At 44.9% G+C, this 13750-nt stretch overlaps 1 protein-coding gene across 1 annotated transcript in view; it reads left to right on the plus strand.

Annotated features, from left to right (window-relative positions):
• lama1 (laminin, alpha 1) overlaps positions 1-13750 on the plus strand; it is an 86011-nt gene that overhangs the window by 23176 nt on the left and 49085 nt on the right. The window contains exons 4-12 of the mRNA XM_029661076.2: positions 5308-5550; positions 6163-6342; positions 6640-6729; positions 7646-7763; positions 9228-9406; positions 11085-11190; positions 11613-11770; positions 11975-12115; positions 12349-12513. Of these exons, the coding sequence (XP_029516936.2) occupies positions 5308-5550; positions 6163-6342; positions 6640-6729; positions 7646-7763; positions 9228-9406; positions 11085-11190; positions 11613-11770; positions 11975-12115; positions 12349-12513 (1380 nt within the window). The remainder of the gene's footprint in view (positions 1-5307; positions 5551-6162; positions 6343-6639; positions 6730-7645; positions 7764-9227; positions 9407-11084; positions 11191-11612; positions 11771-11974; positions 12116-12348; positions 12514-13750) is intronic.

Consider the following 13750-nt stretch of genomic DNA (forward strand, 5'->3'; position numbering starts at 1 on the left):
CATGGGAAGATATCAGAATCCACCCATCTATCTAGTCATCTCAAGGACATGGGAAGATATCAGAATCCACCCATCTATCTAGTCATCTCAAGGACATGGGAAGATATCAGAATCCACCCATCTATCTAGTCATCTCAAGGACATGGGAAGATATCAGAATCCACCCATCTATCTAGTCATCTCAAGGACATGGGAAGATATCAGAATCCACCCATCTACCTAGTCATCTCAAGGACATGGGAAGATATCAGAATCCACCCATCTATCTAGTCATCTCAAGGACATGGGAAGATATCAGAATCTACCCATCTATCTAGTCATCTCAAGGACATGGGAAGATATCAGAATCCATCCATCTATCTAGTCATCTCAAGGACATGGGAAGATATCAGAATCCACCCATCTATCTAGTCATCTCAAGGACATGGGAAGATATCAGAATCCATCCATCTATCTAGTCATCTCAAGGACATGGGAAGATATCAGAATCCACCCATCTATCTAGTCATCTCAAGGACATGGGAAGATATCAGAATCCACCCATCTATCTAGTCATCTCAAGGACATGGGAAGATATCAGAATCCACCCATCTATCTAGTCATCTCAAGGACATGGGAAGATATCAGAATCCATCCATCTATCTAGTCATCTCAAGGACATGGGAAGATATCAGAATCCATCCATCTATCTAGTCATCTCAAGGACATGGGAAGATATCAGAATCCCCCATCTATCTAGTCATCTCAAGGACATGGGAAGATATCAGAATCCACCCATCTATCTAGTCATCTCAAGGACATGGGAAGATATCAGAATCCACCCATCTATCTAGTCATCTCAAGGACATGGGAAGATATCAGAATCCACCCATCTATCTAGTCATCTCAAGGACATGGGAAGATATCAGAATCCACCCATCTATCTAGTCATCTCAAGGACATGGGAAGATATCAGAATCCACCCATCTATCTAGTCATCTCAAGGACATGGGAAGATATCAGAATCCACCCATCTATCTAGTCATCTCAAGGACATGGGAAGATATCAGAATCCACCCATCTACCTAGTCATCTCAAGGACATGGGAAGATATCAGAATCCACCCATCTATCTAGTCATCTCAAGGACATGGGAAGATATCAGAATCCACCCATCTACCTAGTCATCTCAAGGACATGGGAAGATATCAGAATCCACCCATCTATCTAGTCATCTCAAGGACATGGGGAGATATCAGAATCCATCCATCTATCTAGTCATCTCAAGGACATGGGAAGATATCAGAATCCACCCATCTATCTAGTCATCTCAAGGACATGGGAAGATATCAGAATCCACCCATCTATCTAGTCATCTCAAGGACATGGGAAGATATCAGAATCCACCCATCTATCTAGTAATCTCAAGGACATGGGAAGATATCAGAATCCATCCATCTATCTAGTCATCTCAAGATATCAGAATCCACCCATCTATCTAGTCATCTCAAGGACATGGGAAGATATCAGAATCCATCCATCTATCTAGTCATCTCAAGGACATGGGAAGATATCAGAATCCACCCATCTATCTAGTCATCTCAAGGACATGGGAAGATATCAGAATCTGGCAACCCAAACATTCCCATATTGACTAAAGGCCTGCACAGTCTGTACAATTTCACCCAGCTTATGCCACAATTTTGCCATCATGGGCAAATTGTCTAGTCGTAAATGATTGTCGATCAGTGTGACAGCTTCTAGGTCAGCCGATTAAGTACCACCAAGTGCGGTCGTAGGCTTCGACCAGAGTTCTGTCTGTGTCTGAACTTTAGAGCCTTGATCGTGTAGTTTGGCTGGTGTTACGAGCAGATCCCGGTGACCAACCAATAGGCACTGAGTATGCACACACAAAAATATGATTATTGTGAATAGTCAGATTACAGTTTTTTCCAACTGCTTACAAGTTTTCAAAATTGTCTCCTTTTTTTCAAAACTCTACACACAATTCCCAAAACTGCACCCACAAAATGCAAAATGCCTCACATCTCCTTCAAAATGTAACACTGTATTCAAAATGCCATAAACACATGTCAGAATGAAGCATTTGCATCAAATGGCAAACACTGCTTTCATAATACTACATTTTTGGATATACCATGTAAACACTGTTGTTCTAAATCTAAAGCTCTTTGGTCTTTCATAGGCTTATATCTACATTTCAATACAATGTTCTACAGTGAAAGTAATCTGCTGAGAGGGGTAACAAGTACACTGTAAACACCAATGCAATGTAGAAACAGAAAATATTTATTAGGCCAAACATTACTGTTGTATACAGTAGCATACAACAAAACCATAAATGTTTACCATATGTAAACCAAAAGTATATTCTTTAGATTACAGTAAAGAACACAATTGTGTGTGTGGCGTCCCAAGGGGGCAGTACAGGAATTGGTAGGGGGGGGGGGGGGGGCAGTCACCAGTGGTAAGCTACGCTTCATCTCTTCTCCGGCCTGAGTCTGGCCACGATACTTCGTCCACATCACAAGATAGGTTTTCTCTTGCCAAACACAGAGGGAAGAATCTCCTAGCATGGTGTATCCAACCTTGGACAGAGGCAACCTCTATGTCCCCACATAGACCATATTTATAATTGCAGTCTCTTGTACATCTGTAAACAAGCGTCCTCGTCCTCCATGATGTCTTTGCCTTTCCACTCTGTACAGAATTCAAACACAGTATGTGTTCAGCATAGGAACTGTAAACAATGTACAAAAAAATGTAGTACAGCATGATAACCAACCTCATTCATTCAATGCAGTGCAGTAAATGGATGGCTTAGAGTTACAAATGTTTATGCAATACTATGAAGTCATACGTATTTTACAGTACATTATTGTAATGCTAAAATAGTCATTAGATAGTTGCATACCCGTTCTCATTTCTGAAGGTTCGAATTATGGACGCCACTGTAAATCGACTCAAATTGGGCTGGACTCTCAGTCCAGCCTCTCTCATGGTCAAACCGTGGTTGATCACATGATCAACAAATTTTGCCCTAATCTCATTAGAGATGCCTCTCCTTCCTTCTCTTCTTTGCCCTCATCCTCTTCCTCTCCCTCCTATGCCTCTTGCTCTATGTCCATTGTTGGCATCCATTGTTCAAAACAGGTAATCTGACCTTTGACCTATTTATAGGCCTATACTACAGTAAAGCAGTGATTGGTTAGTGATCAGTTAAGCTATTAGTGTTTGCACATGTGAGGAGTGTGTGTATGACCTGGTGAATAAGTGTAGCATTTTGATTGGTTGTGTTTGGAAAAGGAAAGCAAGTCACTTCCTGTTAGATTTTTGTGTTTTAGGTAGAGAATTGTGTGTAGTGTTTTGAAAAAAGTGTTTTATACAATTGACAACTGAGTCAAAGACTGAGAAATAGCTTATGGTTTTGGATATTTGGTGTGTAGTTTTGCACTTTGAGTGAGAGGTTTCAAAAATCGTGTGACATGAAAATATTTTGTGTGTAAGCAGTTGGAAAAAACTGTAATATAGTAGTTTGATTTAAATGTTTACATGCTTTGCAAGAATAACGATTTCCCTAATAATCTTGTTTACATGACACATCTCAAATCAGGCTTCCTGATGGGATTTTAATAAATGCAAAAAAATAATTAAAACTAAAATCTTCTTTTGGGACAAGTTTGTATATGAAGACTATTTCTAAGATGCATACTTTTTCCAAACTCACTTCAGTCACGTATGAGCATAGAGGGAGGCTTGCTGGCAAATGTGCAGATCAAATACACCTCTGCAGTTGACGTACCCTACGTCGGCTAACGTAGCCATGCAAGCCAATAGCAGAATGTGACGACAAAACAAGCAAATCGTACAATCTGGCCAGGTTGATATCCAGAGTTGTATTTTAGTTACATCGCACAATGTGACATGTAATAAATGTAAAAGACTGAATCTGATGTTCAGTGTGGGAAGGCCTTAAGGCATTTAGCTAAAGATGTTTGTATAGCCATTGGAGGCCCATACAGGTGAATCATTCACGGCTGTAGAGAGGATTTCCCATGGTTTCTATACAGACTAAGGCATTTAGCCAAAGATGTTTGAACCAAATGTCTTGTCTAGCTTTCAGATTCCCATTCTGTAACTTAAGGTTCAGACATAACCTGAGGGAAGTCAACTGGCTCTCTGTTTCATATGATCCATCTCAGCCCTGAGGCGGGATTGACATTTAGATGCACTGGAACGACTCGGTGTGGCTTGGCGACGATACCCGCTAACGCTCGCGTTCCCTCGCCGTTGAGGAAGTTATGAATCAGCCGTAAATCAGCTGTGACACGCCAGTAGGTGTGCCTCCTGTCCGGGAGGTAGACTTACAGCCTCGTGCCGCTGCCTGGAACCTTTAGGGAGGATTTAACGGAGGGGGGGGGGGGTTCCACTCAGCCCCCCCTGGGGAAACGCACCATTGACATGCCAGTAGGTGTGCCTCCTGTCCGGGAGGTAGACTTACAGCCTCGTGCCGCTGCCTGGAAGCTTTAGGGAGGATTTAACGGAGGGGGTGGGGGGGGGGGGGGGGTTCCACTCAGCCCCCCCTGGGGAAACGCACCATTGACAAGCCAATTTGAGAAGCCGATAACGGCTAGCTCAGGTTCTATGTGCGTTTATGTGAGGCAGGCTAGACTGTTATTAGTCTCACTGAGAGGGTCATAGAGAGGTGAAAGAGAGGGAATTGCAATGGCAGTCTAGTAGTGCCCTGTGATTGTGTAAGGCCCATAGTGGAGTGTTGAGGAGACAGTGAGAGAGTGGAGGCAAGGTCTCACAGTGGGGTTCAGGGGAGCTGTAACCCCACCCCACAATTTAGCTTGGTAGCCTATCGTATGACTGTGTATGGGGTCATAGGGGTCATACGGTGCGCTGTTAGGGCCAGATGCACTAAGACTGGAATTCAATCAAACATGCAATTAACATTGTGACAACATCACATGAAAGAGGGTTACAGAGAGCTTGCGGTAACTGAGTGGTTAAATGTGTCAGTACACTGTTATTATGTCAAAACAGATCTGTTGCATGTGTGCTCCTTGTCAATCAAATACTTATTTGTGCTCTTATGAATGAAAAGCCTTGTATTTAAGGTGCACAGCCTGAGCTTCCAGTCATGCACAACAAAATGGAGATCCAGACATCAAATATTATGGGTGGGAGAATAACTCTGTGTGTCTGTGTGTGCATGAGTGCACAAGTGTGTGTGTGTGTGTCCTTTGTACTCTCACTGTTAAATATGAAATATTAAAATCTGTCTGTCTGTGTGTGTCTCCAGATTTTCCAGGTGGCCTACATCATAATCAAGGCAGCCAACTCCCCTCGTCCCGGTAACTGGGTGCTGGAGCGTTCAATGGACGGTGTGGAGTACACACCCTGGCAGTACTACGCCATCAGCGACACAGAATGTCTGACCCGCTACAACATCACCCCCCGCTTCGGACCCCCCACCTACAAACGAGACGACGAGGTCATCTGTACCTCCTACTACTCACGTCTCGTACCCCTGGAGCACGGAGAGGTAATTATCTATTTATTTCAACTTTACATTACCACAGTGGTCTGAAACTCCCGGCCCGCAAATCACATTGAGCTCATGAGCTGCACATTGGTGACCCACAGGCTGGGAGTTTGAGACCACTGCTTTATTAGGTCTGGTTCAAGGCAGACAATTAGATGAGAATGGGCTCTGTGTGCCCCCTCTAGCACATGTAGTCCAGACAGTGGGATGACTCAACCGTCCTTCCGATAATGAAAGCCTGCTTTCCCAGAGTTCTAGACACCAGCCTGCTGGGCTAATGTAACTCTAGCCGAGGCAGAGCTGTAATGAACGTCTGTGGTTAGGATACTCTGTGATTACTCACAGCTCCTGAGAGTGCATCTCAGTAGTTTAACAAGGTTAGGGAGACAAGGAGATGAAGCCACTTCAGACTATTGAGACGCACCCCAAAGCCCACAGTGAGATCCTTGATCGTGTCTTCCATTGTTTAGCCCTGTGTTATGTCATTTGCTGGTGGTCTGACTGGCAAGTGATATCGGAGAAAAAATGACCGTAATGATGTATTTCAGTCAATATGTATGTGTGTTGTTCATTTTTGCCACTAGTCTTTCCATTTTTTTCTGTCCTATTCAGATCCACACGTCTTTGATCAACGGGCGGCCCAGTGCTGACCAACTGACCCCAGAGCTGCTAGACTTCACCTCAGCCCGCTACATCCGGCTGCGCCTGCAGAGGATCCGCACGCTCAACGCCGACCTCATGACCCTCAGCTACCGTGACCCTAAGGAGGTGGACCCCATCGTCACCAGACGGGTATGGCTAAAGCACTAGCACTAGCTCTCACTAACTGTTCTGTTTTCTGTTTAAATGCTATGTTAAACCAAATTGGTCGTTCATTCAAAATATGTGGTTTGTACCTTTTGAAAAATGATTTAAAAAAATGTATATTGCATTTTTATGGTTTTAACAAACATTAAATTACGAGATATTTGCATCAGAATGTCTGAAGTATAAGTTTAGACATCAGTTGTCATCTCTCCAGGCAGATTTGAGTGTTTTTGTTTCTGTCTTGTCATTCTAACTTGATTGGCATTGTGTTTCCTTCTGCAGTACTACTATTCCATCAAGGACATCTCAGTGGGCGGGATGTGCATCTGTTACGGCCACGCCCAGAGCTGCCCCTGGGACCCCGTTGCCAAGGTAACTCCAGGCCGTCTTCAGTTTTGCCCGTTCAGACTCACACGGTGACTGTCATTCAGCTTTTGTTTAGTGTAAAACTTGTTTACTGCCTTTCACATATTGTGTGAGATGTTAAACATGTCACATTTTGACTCAATTAAGCTCCTCTTATCGGGATCAACATTGGTTCATTGCTAATTTGTTGTAACTGCTGTACACACTTATTCTAAAGAGTACTTTTATATCAATTTGATGCAAAGTATGGTAGTAATACTTCTTTATGAGAAATATATTTGTCAAACAAATTGTTTTTATAAGTGAATTTAGTATTCTCAGCTCCCCCTATAGTCCCTGAAGGAATGGTACAGCCCAACACTTGCTCAGTTGCCTTCCTCATTAAGGGGGAATGTCACCTTAACAAGAGGATGAGAAAGCAAGCACTAATCCTGTGACCCTTCAACTTGCCACTTGGAAATGCACTCATATATTTCACACCAACATACAGATGTAGGATCTTAATTTGACCTGCAGGAAATGTAAAACTTGAAGTATATTTGAAGTTTTAAAAGGCTTTTACTTTTCAGACTTGATTTGTCCTTGTGAAAAAAATGTATTAACCCCTACAAAAATGTCAATGAATTATAATCCACATAATAATTCACATTTCCTGTTGGATTATTTTCCTGCCTTGGCAAACTGGCTCAAATTAAGATTCTACATCTGTAACACACAAACATCATGACATGATAACCATACAACACACAAGTGTCACTTCACACCTTGTATAGAACCAGCTATTTGTTTGACAATGAACATTTTGAAAAGAATGTGTGTGTGTGTGTCCCACTCCCAGCTGGCAATAGGACTAGAGCATAAGCATTCAACCGGTCACTTCCTGTGGCTCCTCCTCACCTCTCTCTCTCTTTTGTCCTCTCAGAAGTTGCAGTGTGTGTGTGAGCACAATACGTGTGGGGAGAGCTGTAATGAGTGTTGCCCCGGCTACCACCAGGAACCGTGGCAACCGGGAACCCTCTCCAACGGCAACACATGCGAGAGTAAGCTGCACTTGGTCTTTTTGGGCCTAAGGGGAAATAAGTTCAAACCTTATCTTAAGTAGAAGTCCATACTGTGCATGTTGCCCTTGGTTTGTCACTTGGTAAATAAAGACATGGGAATTACATGCTGGATTTAGACTTGATTTAAAGTGTGCCAGATAAAATCACTTTCACGCTTTTCAATTAAATCCACTTGCATGTCTCACTTATTCATTGACACACATGAAAGAAGTTTTTGTTTTCCATCCCTATGATGAATTCCATAAGACACTTGTGAAGTAATTCAAACATTTGAATATCCATAGATGTGAAGCAGAGTTAGCTACTGTATGGGTTTTTACAAGCTTTTCATGTTAATGTCCCATTTTATGTCATCATATCTGAGCTGTTTCAGCACCTTAATGAAATTGCACATAAGTTGTGTTTACTCAGAGTACAGAATAAAATCAAAACCTGTTTGAACATGCATACACTGAGTGTACATAACATTAGAAACACCTGCTCTTTCCATGCCATGGACTGACCATGTGAATCCAGGTGAAAGCTATGAAATGTTATTGATGGCACTTGTTAAATCGACTTCAATCAGTGTAGATGAAGGGGAGAAGACAGGTTAAATAAGTATTTTTAAGCCTTGAGACAGTTGACACATGGATTGTATATGTGTGGCATTCAGAGGGTGAATGGGCAAGACAAAAGACTTAAGTGTCTTTCAACGGGGTGTGGTAGTAGGTGCCAGGCGCACCGGTTTGACTGTGTCAAGAACTGCAACACTGCTGGGTTTTTCACAACCCAACAGTTTCCTGTGTGTATCAAGAATGGTCCACCACCCAAAGGACATTTTATTTTTTACATTTAACTAGGCAAGTCAGTTAAGAACAAATTCTTATGTACAAAGACTGCCCCTTGTTCAGCTCGGGGATTTGATCCTGTAATCGTTTGGTTGCTAGCCCAATGCTCTAACCACTAGGCTACCTGCCACCTCATCTAGCTGACTGTGGGACGCATTGTAGTCAACATGGGCCAGCATCCCTGTGGAACGCTTTTGACACCTTGTAGTCCATGCCCCAACAAATTGAGTCTGTCCTGAGGGCTAAAGGGGGTCAACTCAATATTAGGAAGGTGTTCCTAATGTATTGTACACTCAGTGTATATTCTTAATATAAACTAACCTTTCACTACTCTCACATTAAAGGTAGACTCAGCGATATGACATTGGTGCACAAAGTAAACAGCATAGTGGGTCAATTTCCGCAACAACGAGGAGCGGTGAAGCGCGAAGCTAAACTTGTCGGCTGTTTTGGTCCCGTACCTACCAGGCTCTAACAGTGTGAAGCGAACCCATGCATATCTGCAGAGACAGGGTGTGAGAGCGAAGTCTGCATCTCCCTCATCGCAATATCTGAGTCTACCTATAAGATACATAAGTTGTTATCTGACATATTTAATATTCTCCTCCACTAGAATGTAACTGCCACAACAAGGCCGAGGACTGCTATTACAACCAAACTATGGACGACCACAAGATGAGCATGAACTCGCATGGACACTTCCATGGCGGGGGTGTGTGTATCGATTGTACCCAGAACACGGCCGGTGTCAACTGTGAGACCTGCGCAGATGGCTTCTACAGACCCCACGAGGTACTGTCTCCTCACTGTCCCGTAATCCGAAGCCCTCTTTGTGTCCCTATGGTCCCTGTAATCCAATCCATCAATATGGTGCCCATTGCCTGAGGACCCCCCTGGTCTTCATTTTGTGTCCCTATGGTCCCCGTTACCTGAGGACCCCCCTGGTCTTCCTTTGTGTCCCTATGGTCCCCTTTACCTGAGGACCCCCCTGGTCTTCCTTTGTGTCCCTATGGTCCCCTTTACCTGAGGACCCCCCTGGTCTTCCTTTGTGTCCCTATGGTCCCCGTTACCTGAGGACCCCCTTGGTCTTCTTTTGTGTCCCTATGGTCCCTGTTTCCTGAAGACCCCCCTGGTCTTCCTTTGTGTCCCTATGGTCCCCGTTACCTGAGGACCCCCTGGTCTTCCTTTGTGTCCCTATGGTCCCCTTTACCTGAGGACCCCCTGGTCTTCCTTTGTGTCCCTATGGTCCCCGTTACCTGAGGACCCCCCTGGTCTTCCTTTGTGTCCCTATGGTCCCCTTTACCTGAGGACCCCCCTGGTCTTCCTTTGTGTCCCTATGGTCCCCTTTACCTGAGGACCCCCCTGGTCTTCCTTTGTGTCCCTATGGTCCCCTTTACCTGAGGACCCCCCTGGTCTTCCTTTGTTTTCCCTATGGTCCCCGTTACCTGAGGACCCCCCTGGTCTTCCTTTGTGTCCCTATGGTCCCCTTTACCTGAGGACCCCCCTGGTCTTCCTTTGTGTCCCTATGGTCCCCGTTACCTGAGGACCCCCCTGGTCTTCCTTTGTGTCCCTATGGTCCCCGTTACCTGAGGACCCCCTGGTTTTCCTTTGTGTCCCTATGGTCCCCGTTACCTGAGGACCCCTGGTCTTCCTTTGTGTCCCTATGGTCCCCGTTACCTGAGGACCCCCCTGGTCTTCCTTTGTGTCCCTATGGTCCCCGTTACCTGAGGACCCCCCTGGTCTTCCTTTGTGTCCCTATGGTCCCCGTTACCTGAGGACCCCCCTGGTCTTCCTTTGTGTCCCTATGGTCCCCGTTACCTGAGGACCCCCCTGGTCTTCCTTTGTGTCCCACTGTCCCCGTTACCTGAGGACCCCCCTGGTCTTCCTTTGTGTCCCTGCCTAGTGGCGTGCGCCTTTCTGTGCACTGTTGTGTACATTCCTATTGTCTGTGATTGGACAATAAAATCAGTGTGATTGTGTGTGTGTGGTCCTGATTAGAGTGCCTTGGTCCTCCTTTCTATTTGATGACCAATTCACCCCTTTTACCAAAGAGCACCTTCTGTCTACCAAAATGTATTTTTGTGTACCTTAGTAGCGCTTCCCTTCCTCCTCTTTCTACATTGTAGTTTTGGTTCTGTGGCTCAACGAAAGATAATGGAATTTTTTGTTGCTGTGTCCTAGAATGACTGTATAGTGGAACTACATTGGTATCATGGTCCTTGCTCGGATGGATGAATGGCGATTTATTAAACTTTTAATTTCAGTGTGTACCTTGTGTGGAATGTGAATGGTCATTGGAACAGGCAGTTAACCCACTGTTCCTAGGCCGTCATTGAAAATAAGAATTTGTTCTTAACTGACTTGCCTAGTTAAATAAAGGTCAAATAAAAAATAAAAAATAAAATTGTGTATTTGTTTCCTCCTGGGTGTGCGTGTATATATGTGTGTGTGTGTGTGTCTGTGTGTGTAGGTGTCGCCCTACAGTGAGAACCCATGTGTGGAGTGTGGCTGTGATATGAGGGGGTCTTTGACTCCTGCCTGCATCAGAGATGACAACCACGCCAAGCTGGAGAAAGGTACAAACACGGAACTGTACTGATTTTATTGTACTGTGACTGTGCTAACTGGACTATGCTAACTGTGTTGTATTGGCTGTGCTAACTGGACTATGCTAACTGTGTTGTATTGACTGTGCTAACTGGACTATGCTAACTGTGTTGTATTGACTGTGCTAACTGGACCATGCTAACTGTGTTGTATTGACTGTGCTAACTGGACTATGCTAACTGTGTTGTATTGGCTGTGCTAACTGGACTATGCTAACTGTGTTGTATTGACTGTGCTAACTGGACTATGCTAACTGTGTTGTATTGACTGTGCTAACTGGACTATGCTAACTGTGCTGTATTGACTGTGCTAACTAGACTACACTAACTGTGCCGTATTGACTGTGCTAATTGGTCAATGCTAACTGTGCTGTATTGACTGTGCTGTGCAGGTCTGAACCCAGGGCAGTGTCTGTGTAAAGAGGGTTTTGTGGGTGAGCGCTGTGAACGCTGTGCCTTTGGCTACAGGGACTTCCCCCTGTGTTCACGCTGTGAGTGCAGTCTGGAAGGCAGCCTCAACATCGACCCCTGCACAGAGTGCATCTGCAAGGTAACACTGGGGTAATATAGAGTAACACTTGCATTATGAGTAACCTTGCCTGAAGACCTGAAGACTTGCGTTAGCTCCCTGAGCTAATGTCTAGGTTTTAGCTCAACAGGCTAAGACAGTCTTGTGCTCATTGTCCCTGAATGTTCCTACCAAACTAATCCCCTTAAACTGATCTTCTCCACTGTGTGTGTGTGTGTGACTTAGGAGAACGTGATGGGGGCCAACTGTGACCTGTGTAAGCAGGGTTTCTACAACCTGGAGGACCGTAACCCTGAGGGATGCACAGAGTGTTTCTGCTTCGGTGTGTCTGACGTGTGTGAGAGTTCACCCTGGTCTTTGTTTCAGGTAACACACCGCAACTCCCACATCCAAATACACTCTCATCCACACATCCATTTAATTACTTAGTTGTTCCTTTGGACAAGAATATCCACAATATGCAGCAACCAACTCCAATGGTTCCACATGGTTTTGTTGGGAGCCGTTAAACTCTTTGATACTGTAGAACTCAATAACACATAACCAGTAAATTGGATCAGCATGTGATGTTCTCATTACAAATTCCTCCTGGCCCATAGACTGTTGACTCCAATGGATGGCTCCTTCCTACCCAAAGCGTCTCCATCTACACGGCACCCCTCACTGATGACGACAACAACCTCATTGTCCCCAGCATCACCATGATCCAGTCGTACCGTTTTGTGTCTACCTGGGCCGCTCCGGAGGGCTTCCTGGGGAACAGGGTAAGCGTTTTGCTTCCTGGGGAACAGGGTAAGCATTTTGCTTCCTGGGGAACAGGGTAAGCGTTTTGCTTCCTGGGGAACAGGGTAAGCGTTTTGCTGACATACAGTATATTGCACCTATGCTACCAACGCTAAACTCTCACCTATGGAGTTCCTGTATTCCTTCTGAACTCAAAGTTGTCCGTCACAATGAGATGTTCAGCTAGCTAATGACCTGCATGTATTAGCTTGGGACAAATTGATTTCACAATCCCCACAGGAGGGAGGAAATAGGCCTCTGCTCTCCCTATATATTTATCTCTCTCTGTCTCTCTTGCTACTGTATTTCTCTCTTTTTCACTCTCCTCTCCCCCTTCTCTTACTCCCCCTACCTCTCTTTTTCACTCTCCTCTCTCTCTTCTCTTACTCCCCTACCTCTCTTTTTCACTCTCCTCTCACTCTTCTCTTACTCCCCCTACCTCTCTCTTTCACTCTCCTCTCTCCCTTCTCTTACTCCCCTACCTCTCTTTTTCACTCTCCACTCTCTCTTCTCTTACTCCCCCTACCTCTCTCTTTCACTCTCCTCTCCCCCTTCTCTTACTCCCCCTACCTCTCTTTTTCACTCTCCTCTCTCTTCTCTTATTCCCCCTACCTCTCTCTCTCCTCTCTCTCTTCTCTTACTCCCCTACCTCTCTCTCTCGTCTCTCTCTCTTCTCTTACTCCCCTACCTCTCTCTCTCCTCTCTCTCTTCTCTTACTCCCCCTACCTCTCTCTCTCCTCTCTCTCTTCTCTTACTCCCCCTACCTCTCTCTTTCACTCTCCTCTCCCCTTCTCTTACTCCCCTACCTCTCTTTTCACTCTCCTCTCTCTCTTCTCTTACTCCCCCTACCTCTCTCTTTCACTCTCCTCTCCCCCTTCTCTTACTCCCCTACCTCTCTTTTTCACTCTCCTCTCTCTCTTCTCTTACTCCCCCTACCTCTCTCTTTCACTCTCCTCTCTCTCTCTTCTCTTACTCCCCCTACCTCTCTCTTTCACTCTCCTCTCTCTATTCTCTTATTCCCCCTACCTCTCTCTTTCACTCTCCTCTCTCTCTTCTCTTACTCCCCCTTACCTCTCTCTTTCACTCTCCTCTCCCCCTTCTCTTACTCCCCCTACCTCTCTCTCTCCTCTCTCTCTTCTCTTACTCCCCCTACCTCTCTCTCTCTCTCTCTCTTCTCTTACTCCCCCTACCTCTCTCTCTCTCTCTCTATTCTCTTAC

The sequence above is a fragment of the Oncorhynchus nerka genome, linkage group LG6 (genome assembly GCF_034236695.1).
Source record: "Oncorhynchus nerka isolate Pitt River linkage group LG6, Oner_Uvic_2.0, whole genome shotgun sequence".
NCBI lineage: Eukaryota > Metazoa > Chordata > Actinopteri > Salmoniformes > Salmonidae > Oncorhynchus > Oncorhynchus nerka.